At 49.5% G+C, this 17,552-nt stretch overlaps 1 protein-coding gene across 2 annotated transcripts in view; it reads left to right on the top strand.

The window, feature by feature from the left end:
- The window catches only part of FBXO31 (F-box protein 31), a 38,712-nt gene extending 24,336 nt beyond the window's left edge, over positions 1 to 14,376 (top strand). For both annotated transcript variants that reach the window (XM_023732559.1, XM_023732558.1), the window contains 7 exons: positions 654 to 730; positions 2,182 to 2,349; positions 3,693 to 3,767; positions 11,006 to 11,115; positions 11,808 to 11,961; positions 12,500 to 12,882; positions 13,986 to 14,376. In XM_023732559.1, the coding sequence (XP_023588327.1) occupies positions 2,209 to 2,349; positions 3,693 to 3,767; positions 11,006 to 11,115; positions 11,808 to 11,961; positions 12,500 to 12,882; positions 13,986 to 14,208 (1,086 nt within the window). In that variant the 5' untranslated portion in view covers positions 654 to 730; positions 2,182 to 2,208 and the 3' untranslated portion in view covers positions 14,209 to 14,376. The remainder of the gene's footprint in view (positions 1 to 653; positions 731 to 2,181; positions 2,350 to 3,692; positions 3,768 to 11,005; positions 11,116 to 11,807; positions 11,962 to 12,499; positions 12,883 to 13,985) is intronic.
- The last annotated feature ends 3,176 nt before the right edge of the window (positions 14,377 to 17,552 follow it).

Below are 17,552 nucleotides of genomic sequence, written 5' to 3'. Positions count from 1 at the left end.
TCCCCCACTGTCCGCCGTGTGCTGCCTGTCCAGCGTCTTCCTGGCTCTTCTTTCCTCTCTATCATCTCTTGTTCTAGTCTCATGTGGATTATCTTAGCTATCATAGTACATTTTAATAGGCTTAGTCTTTTTAAATTATTGGTATTATTTGCTATGATCACCTCTTTATTCTTTCATGTGAACTTTGGAATCATTTTGTTGAGTTAAAAAAAAAAATCCTTGGATTTTAGTTGGAATTACACTATTTATGGTAATTCGGGAGGAATTTATGTCTTTACAATATTTTCTTCCCATGCAAGAACATTTCCCATTCTTGCTTGTATTCCCCCATTGATGGGAAACTCACTAGCTTATGAGGGAACTCACCCCACTGTCTGATTAGATGTGATTCCTTACAACTGGAGGTGACCAGTTAGAGGCTGGTTTAAAAAATAACCCAGTCGTCTGTTTTATTCTTCTTTTAAAGCCGTTTTGATTCTTAGAATTCTTTATAACCTTGTAGGATAAGACTTGTTAAATCCGTATTTGTTCAAAAGGCTCTCTTAGCAGTCTGGTAAGTCGTTCTTCACAATTCTTTCCCCTCCTCGAGCCGTTTTCTTCCACGCATCTGCTCACTGGCTCTAACGTGAAGCCTGCTGTCTTTCTTCCTGCAGTGCTTCACCGATACCGACACATCTTGGGGCTCTGGCAGCCGGACATCGGGCCGTATGGGGGGCTGCTGAACGTGGTGGTGAGTGACGAGCAGCTTTGTGGGGGCCTGGGCACGCAGCCCTTTTTCAGTCAGAGGTGTGAGCCAGCCATAATATCATCATGACATTTGAGGCAACTGAAATACATGCCATTCCTATGTATTTTGCTCACCAGGTGGGTCTCGGGGCAGGGGTAAATAGCTTGATTTTGGTGGAGAGAGACCCATGAAGACACACTTTCATCGGGTAGTTTCATGTCCTTGGGGAGCCTGGCTTCAGCGTGCCTCCTCGTGGAGGCCAGCCAGGCAGCGTGCGGCCAGGCAGTTTCCATTCATTTAGTCAGGGAGGGCGAGCATTGTTTTTCTTACTGGCGGTGAGTAATAGAGTAAAAAAAAAAGTACAGCCTCAGAAAGCAGGGGAAATGGAACTCATGAAAGAATAGCGCGAACGTGCTCCGTCTCAGACCAGTTAGCCACTGAGCCCGCTCTCCTCTGTCGCCAGAGTGGGAGGCCAGGGGCTAGGCTCTTGTGGGAGGTCAGACGGGCTGCTGGCTTATCTCAGGTGGGGGCTTCGGAGAAGAGCCACCCCCTCCCTCTGAGAACCTGCTGGCATTTGCTGAGCACCAGTGTGGGGAAGACTGCCACCATGTCTGGTCTGTACCCCGTTAACCATGAAAATAAACACAGCATGAAAATAAACACAGCAGTAGAGAGACCAGTATGATGAGCCTCACAGAACCTACCTCCCAGGCTCAGCGGTTCCCAGCATGCCCTGTGCCAGCGTCACCTAGCTCCTCCTCTTGGTGTTGAAGCGTTTGGAAGCAAACCCCAGGCCTTAAATCTTTCTGTCCTTCCAGACTTTGCTGTGATCTCAGTAGGATAATTGGATATTTTCCCCCATACCGATGGCATTAGTATCACGCCTTATGAAAGCAGCAATAATTCCTCGACATTATTGAATGACTGTCCGTCTTTCAGGTTCCCTCATTGTCTCAAAACATGCCTTTTAGCAGTTGGTTGGTTCAGATCAGGATCTGAGCAAGGCCACCACGTTGCATTGGTTTGTTTTATTGCACGCATCCCTTTCCTATTGAAAGCGGTGTCTTCTCGAGTTAGCTCACTGCCATCTGGGTGTCTCACATTCTGGATTATTCTCTTTGCTTTCTCCTAGTGTACTTTAGCTTGTTCCCCTAGCCCCACTTCCCCCCATTTTAGAGCTGGAAGTTAGCTCCGGAATGCTTGCTTAGAGTTTCAGGTCTAACTGTTTTTAATTAGCCAACATGTCACAGTGGTGCTGCACACATAATGCATTACATGGGAGGCCTGTGATACCTGGTTATCCAGCAGGAGGATGCGCAGTGGGGCCTCAGGGTCGGAGACGAGGGTCAGCCCCTGTGGAGAGGTGGGGCGGGACAGAATGGCAGGGAGCCAGCACTCTGCTTCAGTGCCTCATGTGAGCTACCTGTGAACTCTGCCCTTTCTGCTTGGTGCAGGTGGACGGCTTGTTCATTATTGGTTGGATGTACCTGCCTCCTCATGACCCTCATGTTGACGACCCAATGAGATTCAAACCTCTATTCAGAATTCATCTGATGGAGAGAAAGTCCGCCACAGTCGAGTGTATGTATGGCCACAAGGGGCCCCATCACGGCCACATCCAGGTGAGGGGGCTTGGACCCTGGGACACAGGTGGGCCAATGTAGGTGATGGGGGCTGGACCCTGGGACACAGACGGGCCTGTGCAGGCTAGAGGGGCTAGACCCCGGGACATAGATGAGCTCGTACGAGCAAGGGGGGCTGGACCTCGGGATATAGGTGGGTCTGTGTAGGCAATGGGGGCTGGACCCTGGGACATAGGTGGGCCCGTGTAGGTGAGGAGGGGCTAGACTCCAGGACACAGGTGGGCACCTGCAGGTGAGCAGACACAGGTGTCTTCTGCTCTTCAGGATCCCAGTGCCATCCTGTGTGAGAATTGGCTGAGGGGCTGCTGTGGTGGTCTTAGCTGTAGACCTCTGCCTTTGTTGGAGCCCCCGCCTGTGGCATTATTTATGCCATCTGGGTCTGAGTAACTCCAGACATCACTCGCTGGAACCCTATTGGTTCTGCATTCAGTGAGAACGACCTGTTCTATCAAATTGCAGTTCCTCACCACTTCTTCTTTTCTTGTTTATAAGAATGTCAGCATTGAGTAAAGTGCTCTGCTCTGTGATCCTGGTTAGCAAGTAGTGTGTTATTTACTGCCATGAATGGCAGCCCCTCTGCTGCTCTAGAAGGTGCTGTTGGGCAAATGCAAGTGGGGCCCCTTGTGGCTGTACACACATTTCCAGGACACCCCACCTTGTACTGACAAGGGGGCTCACACGCAGGTGCTCTGAGCTGCCTTCTCTGTAGCTGCTGTGTTCTGACCAGTCAGAGTGTGTCATAGTCATCTGGTGCTGCTATAACAGAAATACCACAAGTGGATGCCTTCAACAAACAGAAGTTTATTCTCTCACAGTCTAGTAGGCTAGAAGTTCGAATTCAGGGCATCAGCTCCAGGAGAAGCCCTTCTCACTCTTTTGGCTCCAGGGGAAGGCCCTTTGTCATCCATCTTCCCTGGTTGAGGAGCCTCTCAGCGCAGGGACCCCGGGTCCAAAGGATGCGCTGTTCTCCTGGCTCTTGTTTCTTGGTGGTATGAGGTCCCCATGTCTCTCTGCTCGCTTCTCTCTTTCATATCTCAAAAGAGATTGACTTAAGACACAACCTAATCTTGTAGATTGAGTCCCACCTCATTGACATAGAGGTAAGATTTACAACACATAAGAAAATCACATCAGATGACAAAATGAGGATAATCACACAATCCTAGGAATCATGGCCTAGCCAAGTTGACACACAATTTTGGGGGGACACAATTCAATCCATTAACAGTGGGAGGGGTGGTCTGCCCTGTCTGACGTGGTGAGGCTGTGGCTAACTCGGTGTTGCTTGTTACCTCTTTCTCCCTCGGACATGAATGTGGAAGATTGTGAAGAAGGATGAGTTCTCCACCAAATGCAACCAGACGGATCACCACCGGATGTCAGGTGGCAGGCAAGAGGTGAGCCCGTGTCACCTGGAAGCAGAGCCCCTTGGTCCATGGGAGCCCCGGCCTAGCCTCCCCCTGTTGTGACGGAAAGTATGGACATGGTGGGTTGAGCCATTTGAAATTGCCAGTGTATGGCTACCATGTTTCATATGGTTGAACTGGATGTTATCTGTGCAGAAAATGCATCTATACTTCCTTTTTAGAAACAGCATCATATGGATGTGTGTACATGAGTGCAGGTTTTAGTTTTTGTTTTCTATCACCTGCAGAATGAATGATCCAGACAGAAATAGTTGTCCTTTTGTGGTTTCTCCTTTGACGGAAGCATCCATTTGGCAGAGGGGCCTGCGGTGAGGCTGCCTCTGGAAGCCGGGATACCCGGGGGCTTCATTTGGAGCCTCTGTTCTCCTTCCCACACATGGAGCCCAGGGGTGAAGTTTCCAGATCATGGCCAGGCTTGGGTAATCCTGTGTGTCACGCATACCCATGGAGGTTTCCGTGGGTTTTCCTTTTGAGTGCACGAGTAATTTCACTTCCCCTTTGAATTTTTATTTTCTGTGCATCTAAGTCATATGCCTATTTTAAAATATTTTTGAGAAATTGAACTCTTAAAATCTAGAATTCTCATTGCAGCTGATGTTTATTTGTTGAGTGTACATTTCTTGGCCAATTTCTAAGTTTCCAGAAGCTTACATTCAGGATAAGCAGAATGTACATGATTTAGGGAGCCCTTTGAAGATAAACAAGGTCCTTGTTTTTTCGTACATGAAGATGATAGATACGGAAAGGCTTTTTTACTTATAGCATAGTCATTTTAAGTTAGATTGTATACTGTCACGTTGAGGGTCGGCTTCCTCCTGGACCCCTTCCCTTGGTCCTTCCCCTTCAACATCAGATTGTCCTCCATGAGCCAGCCCTGCTAGGGTTGTTAATTAGTAAAAGTACACTGACCAGGCATGCCAACCCTCCTGATGCCTTGCACCCAAACTCTGGTGTCTGAGAGTTTTGCCAGGTTTGAGCACCTTTGAACACCAAGCCCAAACTCTCGCAGGGACGTGATCCAACACCCAGGCTCATGGTCTCCTGGCTCCGGCCCCTGTGTGGTCCGCAGACCGGAAGCCGCAGCACCTGGTCCACCCTAGACCTCCTGCGTTTTCTCAGTCCCTGATGGGGATGGTGCCAGGAAGGGTCCTCTCTTCCTTCTGTCCAGGCCCATCCATCCGCCCCCAGCCTCACTGCACTCTTGCCAGCATTGATTTTCTCTCCAGTGGAAAGAATGCTGGTTAAGCACGTGGACTTTGGATTAGTTCTGATATTACTGCTTAACAGCTGGTTGGCTTTGGGCAGGTGTCTAAACCTTTCCAAGCTTCCTATTATCTGTAAAGTCGGGGACATATTTGTGCCCACCTCATGGGGCCGTCGTGCAGATTGAGCCAGTGTGGGGAGGGTGCTTAGCACAGTGCGCAGCATGCATTCACCAAGCTCGGGACAGATTACATTTACTGTGGCCTTTGTATGTGTTCTAGGCCCTCTTTTTTCCTTGCATGTGCATATCTTGACCTTATAAGGTGATTTTGTAATAAACATATTTCAGAGATCGTTGTTCTGAATAATTGGGTTTTGTTGGTGTTCCTAATGACTTTGTCCTTTCCATGCAGAGTAAATAAGATTAAAACTACACATGGTCATCTTCTGGATGGTGTTTAGTTAAAGTCTAATTCTTCGCCATGGCAACATTGACATATTTGCTCATTACACTCACTTTTTTTAAAAAAAGAATTTATTTGCTTTTGTTGTTGTCGTACACTAACTTTTGTTGTTATTTGTGATTTATCATTTTTTTTTTTTTTTTGGTGCCAGTCCTCCGAAGGTTCAGTCACTTTTGCGGAAGGTTTTAACTTGGGTGAAGTCTCATTTCACAGTTTTTTTACTTTATAGCTATTGTTTTCTGTAGCCTACAAAACTCTGCCTACCCCTAAGTTATGAAGATGGTCTCCTAGGTTTTATTTTCTGCCCTTGAATTTTTGTAGGTTTACGTTACATGTAGCTTTGACATTTAGGTCTGTGATCCTCATCAAGTTGCTTTTTGTGTATGGTGTGCGGTTGGGATTGTGGTTCATTTTTTTTCTGTATGGTTATCCAGTTGTTCAAGCACCATTTGTTAAAAAAACTTCCCTTTCCCCCTTGGATTGCTTTGGCGCCTTTGTTGAAAATCAGCTGACCAAGTAAGTGTGGGTCTGTTTCTGTTCTGGGCTTTCTGTTTGGGTCCATTGATGTTTTGGTCAGTCCTCATGCTAGTACTGCCATCTCGATCTCTGTAGCTTCATAGTAAGTTGTAACGAGAGAGAGAGTGAGTCCTCCAACTTCATTTTTCTATTTCAACGTTGCTTTGGGTATTCTAGGTCCTCAGCATTTCCGTGTGAGTCAGCTTGTCAATTTCTACCAAGAAGCCTAGTGAATGCGCTATGATTGGCCTGACTTTGAATCTATAGATCAGTTTGGAGAGACTTGCTGTCTTAACAGTATTGTGTCTTCAGTCCATACGCATGGTGCATCTGACTATTTATTTAATTTCTTTAATGTTGTCTTTAATTTCTCTTAACAGTGTTTTGTGTTTTTCAGAATGGAAGTCTGGCACATATTTTGTTAAGTTTATTCCACAATCCTTCATGTTTTTTGTTTTTTATTGTGCTTTAAGTGAAAGTTTACAATTCAAGTTAGTCTCTCATATAAAAATGTATACATACCTTGTTATGTGACCCTAGTTGCTCTCCTTATACTGTGACAGCACACTCCTCCTTTATACCCTGGATTTCCCGTGTCCATTCAACTAGCCCCTGACCATCTCTGCCTTCTCATCTTGCTTCCGGACAGGAGCTGCCCATTTAGTCTCATGTATCTACTTGAGCTAAGAAGCACACTCTTCACAAGTATCTTTTTATGTCCCATAGTCCAGTCTAATCTTTGTCTGAAGAGTTGGCCTCAGGAATGGTTTTAGTTTTGGGCTAACAGAGAGTCTGGTGGCCATGTCTTCCAGGGTCCCTCCAGTCTCCGTCAAACCATTAAGTCTGGTCTTTTTACTAGAATTTGAGTTCCACACCCCACTTTTCTCCTCCTTCATCAGGGACTGTCTGTTGTGTTCCCTGTTTGGGCGGTCATTGGTGATAGTCAGGCACCATCTAGTTCTTCTGGTCTCAGGCTGATAAAGTCTCTGGTTTATGTGGCCCTTTCTGTCTCTTGGGCTAATACTTCCCTTGTGTCTTTGGTCTTCTTCATTCTCCTTTGCTCCAGGTGTGTTGGGACCAATTGATGCATCTTAGATGGCCGCTTGCTAGCTTTTAAGACCCCAGATGCCACTCACCAAAGTGGGTTGCAGAACATTTTCTTAATAAACTTTGTTATGCCAATTGACCTAGATGTTCCTTGAAACCATGGTTCCCGACCTCTGCCCCTGCTACTCTGTCCCTCGAAGTGTTTGGTTGTATTCAGGAAACTTCTTAGCTTTGGTTTAGTCCAGTTGTGCTGACTTCCCCTGTAGTGTGTGTTGTCCTTCCCTTCACCTAAGATAATTCTTATCTACTATCTGGTTAGTGAATTCTCCTCTCTGTCCCTCGCCACCCTTGTAACCATCCAAGAATGTTTTCTTCTGTGTTTAAACCTTTCCTTGAGTTCTTATAATAGTGGTCTTATACAATATTTGTCCTTCTGTGACTGACTAAATTCACTCAGCATAAAGCCTTCCAGATTCCTCCATGTTATAAGGTGTTTCACGCCTTCATTGTTGTTCTTTATCATTGCGTGGTATTCCACTGTGTGAATATACCACAATTTGTTTATCCATTCGTCCATTGATGGGCACCTGGGTTGTTTCCATCTTTTTGCTGTCGTGAACAGTGCTACAAGGAACATGGGTGTGCATATATCTATTCGTGTGACAGCTCTTATTTGTCTAGGGTATATTCCAAGGAGTGGGATTGCTGGATCGTATGGTACTTCTATTTTTAGCTTTTTAAGGAAGCACCAAATTGATTTCCGAAGTGGTTGTACCATTTTACACTCCCACCAACAGTGTATAAATGTTCCAGTCTCTCCACAACCTCTCCAGCATTTATTATTTTGTGTTTTTTGAATTAATGCTAGCCTTATTAGGTTGAGATTGTATCTCATTGTAGTTTCGATTTGCATTTCTTTAATGGCTAATGATCGTGAGCGTTACCTCATGTGTCTGTTAGCCGCCTGAATGTCTTTTTTGGCGAAGTGCCTGTTCATATCCTTTGCCTGTTTTTTGATTGGGTTATTTGTCTTTTCGTTGTAGAGGTTTTGCAGTGTCTTGTAGATTTTAGAGATTAGATCTGATCGGATTTGTCTTGGTCAAAAATTTTTTCCCAGTCTGTAGGTTGTCTTTTAACTCTTTTGGTGAAGTCTTTTGATGAGCATAAGTGTTTGATTTTTAGGAGCTCCCAGTTATCTAGCTTCTCTTCCGGCGTTTGTACATTGTTAACTTATGGTTTATATTCTGTTTATGCCATGTATTAGGGCTCCTAGAGTTGTCCCTATTTTTTCTTCCATGATCTTTATCGTTTTAGATTTTATATGTAGGTCTTTATCCCTTTTGAGTTAGTTTTTGTGCATGGTATGAGGTATGGGTCTTGTTTCAGTTTTTTGCAGATGGATATCCAGTTATGCCAGCATCATTTGTTAAAGAGACTGTCTTTTCCCCAGTTAACAGAATTTGGGCCTTTGTCAAATATCAGCTGCTCATAGGTGGATGAATTTACGTCTGGATTCTCAATTCTGTTCCATTGGTCTGTGTATCCGTTGTACCAGTACCAGCCTGTTTTGACTACCATGCCGGTATACTAGGTTCTAAAGTCAGGTAGTGTGAGGCATCTCACTTTGTTCTTTAGTAATGCTTTACTTAATCCGGGGCGTCTTCCCTTTCCATATGAAGTTGGTGATTTGTTTCTCCATCTCCTTAAAAAATGCCATTGGAATTTGGATCGGGATTGCATTGTGTCTGTCTGTAGATCGCTTTGGGTAGAATTGATATTTTCACAATGTTGACTCTTCCTATCCATGAGCAAGGTATGTTTTTCCACTTATGCGGTCTCTTTTGGTTTCTTCCAGTAGTGTCTTGTAGTTTTCATTGTATAGGTCTTTTACGTCTCTGGTTAGATTTCTTCCTAAGTATTTTATCTTCTTGGGGGCTATTGTAAATGGTATTGATTTGGTGATTTCCTGTTTGAAGTTCTGTTTGTTGGTATAGAGGAATCCAACTGATTTTTGTCTTGTATCCTGATACTTTGCTGAAATCTTGTATTAGTTCCAGTAGTTTTCCTGTGGATTCTTTGGGGTTTTCTGTATATAAGATCATATCATCTGCAACAGAGATACTTTTGCTTCTTCCTTACCAATTTGGATGCACTTTATTTCTTTTTCTAGCCTAAGTGCTCTGGCTAGGACCTCCTGCACAGTGTTGAATAAGAGTGGTGATAAAGGGCATCCTTGTCTGGTTCCCATTGTCAAGGGGAATGCTTTCAAACTCTCTCCATTTAAGGTGATGTTGGCTGTTGGCTTTGTGTAAATGTCCTTAATTATACTGAGGAATTTTCCTTCTATTCCTGTTTTGCTGAGAGTTTTTATCATGAATGAGTGTTGGACTTTGTCAAATGCCTTTTATGCATCAGTTGATAAGATCATGTGGTTTTTGTCTTTTGTTTTATTTATGTGATGGATTACATTGATTGTTTTTCTAATGTTGAACCATCACTGCATACCTGGTTTAAATCCCACTTGATCATGGTGAATTATTTTTTTGACACGTTAAATTCTACTGGCTAGAATTTTGTTGAGGATTTTCACGTCAATGCTCATGAGGTATATTGGTCTGTAATTTTCTTTTTTTGTGGTGTCTTTACCTGGTTTTGGTATCAGGGTTATGCTGGCTTCTTAGAATGAGTTTGGGAGTGTTCTATCCTTTTCTATGCTCTGAAATACCTTAAGTAGTAATGGTGTTAACTCTTCTCTGAAAGTTTGGTAGAATTCTCCAGTGAAACCGTCCAGGCCAGGGCTTTTTTTTGTTAGCAGTTTTTAAATGATCTTTTCAATCTCTTCTTTTGTTATAGGCTTATTTAGTTGTTCTACCTCTGTTTGTGTTAGTTTAGGTAGGTAGTGAGTTTCTAGAAATTTGTCCATTTCCTCTAGGTTTTCAAATTTGTTAGAGTACAGTTTTTCATAATATTCTGTTATGATTCTTTTAATTTCAGTTGAGTCTGTTGTGATATCACCCATCTCATTTCTTATATGGGTTATTTGTTTCCTCTCCTGTTTTTCTTTTGTCAGTTTGGCCAGTGGTTTATAGTAAATCCTTTACGTTTTTTGAGGCCGTTGCAAGTAGAATTTAAAAATATTTCATTTTCCAGTTGCTTGAGGTTAGTATATACAAATTTAGTTGATTTTTGTATATTGATTTTGTATCCTGCAACCTTGCAAAATTCTCTTATTAGCTTTCGTAGTTGTTCAGTTTGGTCACTTTAGTAATTTCTGTTGGGGGAGTAACATGTCAAGGCAAACGACAGGTTGTAACTCTTCTTTTTTTTTGGAAAATTGCTTTTGCTTATAGAAGCCAATTTTAGATAATCATGAGTAACACTATTGAACTAGGAATACAGCGCTCTGGATAAGTTATGTTGATAGTTGGATTCAGACTGCTGAGCACTAAATATCCTTAGCCTTGTCTGACTGCAAGTTGTATGATGCATTCTTGAGCTTTGGGGATGTGGTGTTTATGAAAGCTCCCTTTTTACCAATGTTTACTGAACTTGCAACATAACTGTGAACATCTTTTATAAAGGGAAATCCACCCAGGTCCCTCCCCCGGAGCCGTGTCAGTCCCCGTTCTTTGGAAGCAGCTCTGGTTGATCTGAGTATCAGCCCAGGGGTTTACCTACTGAGAAGGTGTCCTGGCCCCTCCCCCTCTGAGGAAGCCTGAGAACCCACTCCAAGTTGTACAGTGTAGACCCCAGCTGCTGCCTCGAGGCACTGGAGTGATGCCTGGGCTGGTGGCAGGGTGGGCCTCTGCTCCCCACCCTTCCGCGCTGTCAGAAATCCCCACCTGCAGGCCCCAGAGCATCTCGTCTTGGTGTGTTGGGCAGGCTTCTGATGGGCAGGGCGGTCGGATACTGGGACCAGAGCATGTCCCCTCCATGTGTGGTGTTACAGTGACCCCCACAGCTGTGTTCTGTTGTAAGGAGTTCCGGACATGGCTGCGAGAGGAGTGGGGACGGACACTGGAGGACATCTTCCATGAGCACATGCAGGAGCTGATCCTGATGAAGTTCATCTACACCAGCCAGTATGAGTGAGTGCGCCTGCATGGGGGGCAGCCTGTGGTGGGGGCGAGTACACGCAGCCCCTACCCCTTGGTGCGGGTGAGTACACGCAGCTCACTCCCCCTTGGTGGGGGTGAGTACACGCAGCCCCCTCCCATGTGGTAAGGGTGAGTACATGACCCCCACCTCTACCCCAGGACCTTATTCTGGTTTTCTCTGACTGTTAGCTTGCTGGCCAGCTTGGAGCCTCCTCGTGGACACCATCTGTCCAAGCCTCGTGCTTGGTCCACGTCGGCTCAGGGCTGTGTGGCTTCCTCATGCCTCTCTACCTGAACTCCCTTCTGCTCTGGTCCTGGGCCTCCTGGACCCTACTGGCCTCTTGTGCCATTCCATTCTACTTGGCACGCGGGCTCCCTCCCCAGGGCAATGGGGCGAGAGTGGGACCCATCCCCCTACAGCCCTGGTTATGAAGGCCACCCTGGAGAAGGGAAAAGGGGAAGCACACCTTGGACTGAGGCCCCGTGGACACGGGCGGTTGTGGATGTGCTTCTGGAAGGATGCATCTGCCTCTGAGGCCTGGTGAAAACCAGTACTGGTTGTCAGGGCCCCGTGTCTTGGCAGACCTCATGTCCTTGAGCGAGGTTTGTGTGGTCTCCGCATTTCTGGTGTCTCTGCGTGAGCTCTGCCTGGCTCTGAACTGACCCTCCTCCCTCCCCTGCAGCAACTGTCTGACTTACCGCCGGATCTACCTCCCGCCCAGCCACCCTGACGACCTCATCAAGCCGGGCCTCTTCAAGGGCACCTATGGCAGCCATGGCCTGGAGATCGTCATGCTCAGCTTCCACGGGAGGCGGGCCCGGGGCACGAAGATCACTGTGAGTGCATGTGGCCCATGCGCATGGTGGGCCTGGGTGGCCATGGAGTGAGGGACCCGGGCAGGGAGGATACGCCACACCTCTTCCTGAGTGAGGCCCAAGGCCACAGCATGGGTGTTGCTGTCAGAAATGCAGTGTCCCAGGCCTGCCCAGCCCTGCGAGTCAGAATCTGTATTTTCACAAACTCCCAGTGACTGTGCACACTTGATCACATCAACATGCCAGCTCTCAAGCTCAGCTACTCAGGGGAACCCCTGAGGTGTTTGATAGCTCTCAAACTCAGCTACTCAGGGGAACCCCTGAGGTGTTTGATACATCCTGATGCCAGGTGCTGCCCCCCAGGAATTTGATTTTATGGGCAGGGGTCCAGGGCAGCCCTGTGGGAGACACCCTGCTTTAGTGGACAGGCTCCTAGTGCCCCCCATGATCACTAACTAGAATATTCCAGCATCAGGGATTGCTCTTGGATGCCTGGGACAGCTGGAGTGTGGTCATTGGTCTCACTCGCCCTTTACCCGCTGGCCCACATGCTCCCCAGGGTGACCCCAACATCCCAGCCGGGCAGCAGACGGTGGAGGTGGACCTCAGGCACCGCATCCAGCTGCCTGAGGCTGAGAACCTGCACAACTTCAATGAGCTTTCCCGGGTGGTGCTGGAGGTGCGAGAGCAGGTGCGGCAGGAGCAGCAGCGGCAGCAGGAGGGCGCACAGGAGGACAGCCAGGACCCTGCCCCGCCTGCGGGGGAGCCACCAGCTAAGGAGGCTGCTGCGGGGCCTGCCGAGGGACCTGCTGAAGGCCACCAGGAACCTGAGGGCGGCAGCGGGGCAGCGGCCCAGCAGCCCACCGAGTCAGGGCAGCCGTTTGTGCTGCCCGTGGGCGTGAGCTCACGAAACGAGGACTACCCCCGCACCTGTAGGATGTGGTAAGGGGCAAGGGGCACAGGTGGGGCTTGGGGGAGGCTGACGTTCAGCCAGGGGCCGTGTGCACAATTCTCATGACAACCACCGAGTTTGGGCTTTACAGGAGGCATGTAAATAATGCTCAATAGAATTTTAAGTTTTGTATGTTTTTGAATGGCCATAGAAGAAGGCGGCTTTAATTATTTTCCCTGAAAAAGTCCCATAGCTCCCACGTCTCCTGGCCAGCCCAGAGCCATGGGAACTGACCAGTCCCCGCTGAGCCACAGGTGGTTCGTCACCCCCACGGAGTATCAGGGCCCCCATGGGCCAGGTGGGCATGTTGTATCGCCTTCCTGATTCCTGTGGGTGTCCACAGGCCATAGAGCTCTCAGGAAGTACCTGCTACCTGGTTTCTGGGCTCAGAGGAGAGCACCTTACCTGCCTGTGACCTACTCCCCCCAAACCCTCTGGGCCAGGCTGCTCTCTCCCCTCGCGCCCAATGGAGTCCCTGTGTGGTGGGTGGAGGCTGGTACCTGGGTGCAGTCCACGTGCTGGGAGATTCGGGGCCAGCCTCTGACTTCTCATCTGTTGGCAGCACAGAGCTCTTTGAATTTCAGAGAGAAACACAGACCTAAGCATATTTCACTCTAAAATTGGTCTTGAAACTTGGTCACGCAGTAGGTATTTAAAAGTTCTCCCTTCTGGGGTAATGCCATTTGCGTGCTGTTACATCTGCTGTATTTGTCTGAGTTGTTTATACATAGGCATAGCCAGCCCAGAATGGAGATGTTGCTACTGGTCCTGCTTGACCAGTACATCTACTTTGGGACAGATTCATTAGGCAGGACTGTAAGAACCTTGTCTAGCTCAGTTGGCAGGGGATGGCGGCAGTCAGCTGAGTTCCTACGGCCTAGGAAGTGAGGTCTCGTGGCCAGAGCACCCCTGCGAGATGGCTGTGCTCAGGGGTGGCTGGCTTCTGGTTTTCCAGGTGAATGGTGATAGCACTCACTAGGGAGGAAGGAGGGGTAGTCACGAACGCTGCTGTGTGGTGTGGCATGAGCAAATGCGTGCTCTTTCAGGGACTACCCCCCACCCCACCTCACCCTGTCCCCTTCTCATTGTCCAGCTTCTACGGCACAGGACTCATCGCGGGCCACGGCTTCACCAGCCCTGAGCGCACCCCAGGCGTCTTCATCCTCTTTGATGATGACCGCTTTGGCTTCATTTGGCTGGAGCTCAAGTCCTTCAGCCTGTACAGCCGGGTCAAGGCCACCTTCCAGAATGCGGACGCGCCCTCCCCACAGGCCTTCGACGAGATGCTCAAGAACATCCAGTCCCTCACCTCCTGACGCGGCTTGCTGCTTGAGGTGGCCATGGGCGCCGGGCCCAGCTGGGGCGAGAGCATGCGCTATAGGAGCCCGGCCACCCCCACGCTGTAGAGCCTGTACCATACGCCTGTACATTTGTTAGTAGCCGCGGCAGGAGAAGCTGAGCATGTCTTACAAAGAAAAGCAAAGAAAAAAAGGAAGCAGAGCCAAACTGATGCAGAGGCCCAGCTCCAGGGGCCTGTGAGTAACGGAACTAGAGAAGCCGGCGTGTCCTCTGCCTGTTGGCTCTCCTAGGGAAAACAGGGACCTCCTTCAGGGATGCGTGCTGTGTGGAGGGCATGGTCTCCTGTGAGCGTGATAAATGGCCGTGTGTGAGATGGAACTGCTGCCCCGATGCCTGACATCAGGACAGGAAGGAGTTATCAGGCCGGGATGCAGGCTCAGCAGTTGGTGAGCGTCTGACAGGTCAGAACCTGGATGGAGCTCCTGGTGCCCCTGCTGGCCCCCCTGGATTTCAGACAGAGACGTGTGACCTATGGTCTCAGGAGGGGGTGTTCATGACAAGGTTACCAGTCAGGGTCTTCTGGGGCTCTGAGAGGCCGAGAGGGCACTGCTGGGGTGTGCAGGGCTGCCGGCCAGGCCTGGGGACCTGACAAGCTCTGTGGCCGGGCCCCTAGATAGCGGAGGGTCTGGGAGGGTCTGCTGAGACTCAGGGACAGGCTGGTGAGGATGCGTGTCAGGTCTGTGCCTCTGGGATGCAAAGGGAGTTATAGGTTGACAGACACGCAAGCAGTGGGAATTTGTAAAAGGCTGATCCGGGAGGCATGAGTTGGGAAAACAGGATGTGTTCTGGGGACACTGAGGGGTGGTGTCTGTATGGTGGTGGCACACACTGTCCCTGGGCTGATGCCTGCACTCCTCACCAGGCTTGACAGTAAATCCTCAGCTCACCACCAACTTGTGTTGGCACAGACCCATCCTTGGGTCCTGGAGGGGACGAGGGATGTGCTTTCACTGCCTGTCCTCGGAGTCGTGTAGAATGGACGGAAGCGGCAGGGTGTCTGGGTGGTGGATGCTGTGACTTGGAGCACAGCTGTTCCCAGTCTCCGCAGGCACCGCTTGCTGATGGCCCAGTGCTGCAGTGTGGCCTTGGGGTGCAGCCAGCGAGGGGACACGGCCTTCTGGGGGCTTGCTCTCTGGGTTACCCTGTGCACAGGGAGACCAGCCAGGACACGGCATTGGGGAGGACCTGGTGGTTTTTTTTTTTTGCCTGATTTTCCCTTTGTTGTTCCTTGTGGCCACGTGGCCCACTTGGAGAAGAGAACACTTGTTCTGTTTTTGATGTCTTCCAAACCCTGCACATGCGAACTCCTGATCGGGGAGAAGCGCAGCCACTCGATAACATCAGCCAGTCTTGCCTGGGGAGGGTGTCACTGGGGAGGGTGCCAGCAGGAAGGACAGCGAAGGGAGTAAGGAGGGGAGTATGGGCTCTGGGCTCTGGGTTCTGGGCTCCAGGGAACCTATGCCTGTGCCTTTGCTGATGGTGGTCCCCGGGCCGGGTGTGGTTGTGTCCTTTGGTTTTAAATAAATATGTTTTTGAAAACTTGTTGTATGCTGTGTAATCTGTTTCTTTTAGGAAGTGATTCTGGTGGAAGTGGGCGTGGCTCATACCAGTTCCGACAAAGCTTAGTTCTCCTACCTTTATGAAATGACCCCCCACCCCACCCCGCCCCACACATACAAGCAGTGTCTCCAGCCATGCGTAAATGCTGCTCTGCTCTAACTGTGAGGGTGAGCAGGCATCACAGGACGAGGGGACCAGAGCCGAGGAGAGACAGATCAGACTGGGACAGGGCGTAGGCCGTCGAGAAGGTGGCGGCAGTCTCCACCCACAGCCAGGAGATGGCAGACCCCCAGGGGTGTCATCCCCAGACAGCTGGCTCACCCTGCTGGCCCACACAGCTGACTGTGTGCCCCGGCCAGACTGCAAACCTGAAGTCTTGACGGTAGAAGCAGCTGCACTGCTACCTGGAGAGGACGTAGTCTGGTCTTGGGGTTGCATGAACCTGAGAGGTCCCAGCTTCCCCAGCCGGGTGACCTTTGCAAGCTCCCTAAGACCCCCCACCCCAGCCTAGGCCGTTTTGTGGGAGTGGGTTCCTACCCTCAATGCTGCTGGCATTTGGGGTCCAGTGTTTTCTTTGTGTGGGGGCCATCCTGTGCACTGTAGGGTGTTGAGCAACATCCCTGGCCTCTACTCAATGCTAGTAGTATCCCCAGTCTTTACAACCAAAAGTGTTTCCCCCAGAAATGTCATTGCTGCTGTCGCCTCTGGCAGTGACTTCTGGCCTAGAGCCACCCTCTGCACCGGCCTTGCTCTGTTTGAGGGATATGGGTGACCGGTCCAGCCCTTGCTTCTCTGTCTATATTCAGCTGGTGGAGGAATGGTGGGAGGGGAACCCCAGGTTCTGCATGCTCCACCCACTCCATCAGTGGCATTGCAGCAGCCCCAGTCACAAGGCAATGACCCGGGGACATTGTGACCATCTTTCTGTCACACTCTCACACAATACGTTGGAGGCTCCATCCCCACTCGCCCCGCTTAGCTCGACTGTCACTTCTCACCAGCTCCCCACTCCCACTACCCCCACCGTCTGTCCTCCCAGCAGCCAGGGGGCGCTGTTATTCCAAAGATCAAGACCCTCTGTCACATCCCGGCCACCATGGGGTCTGCTCTCCTCTTCCTTTCTCCTCTTCTTCCTCCTCTTCCTTTTCCTTTTCCTCCTCTTCTTCCTCCTTGACTCTGTCTCACTGGCTCCCTGCCGCTCCTCCACACACTGGACCCTCCTGCCTCAGGGCCATTGTGCATGCTGTTCCCTCTGCCTGCAGTGCCCTTCCCAGAGGTCTCAACAGGCTTCTCCACTCATTTTTTCAAACATCTCAGCATCTGTCCTTGGAGGGGTCGTCTCTTTCCACTCTTTGAAACACACCCCCTCCTTCCCTGTCATTCTCCAATTCTGTGGGTTTTCATGGGGGCGAGGGGCAGCAGGGGTTGCTGACTGTTGACATGGGGTGGGGGGATGGGATAAAAGAGCCAGATGTGCACTCATTCCCCTCTAGCTTCTATGTGGCCCAGCCAGCACTCTGGTCCCAGGTCTGCCTGCTGCACTGCCTCGTCCTAGAAATGTCCTCAGAGCTGTGGGACAGTCGGTAGGTCACAGGCCGGCAGCTCCATTTTCACTTTCCTGTCACCCCCTCACCCGGGAGCTCAGCTAACAGAGACGGGACACGCCCTGAGACTGTGAAGACACCAGCTGAGCCCTGCTGAAGGTGAACTTTCAGAAAACCACGGTGGAGCTGGGTGGCAG

The sequence above is a fragment of the Trichechus manatus genome, unplaced genomic scaffold (genome assembly GCF_000243295.1).
Source record: "Trichechus manatus latirostris isolate Lorelei unplaced genomic scaffold, TriManLat1.0 scaffold00053, whole genome shotgun sequence".
Taxonomy (NCBI): domain Eukaryota; kingdom Metazoa; phylum Chordata; class Mammalia; order Sirenia; family Trichechidae; genus Trichechus; species Trichechus manatus.
Note: the sequence above shows the minus strand (reverse complement) of the source record. Positions and strands in the feature narration are given on the sequence as shown.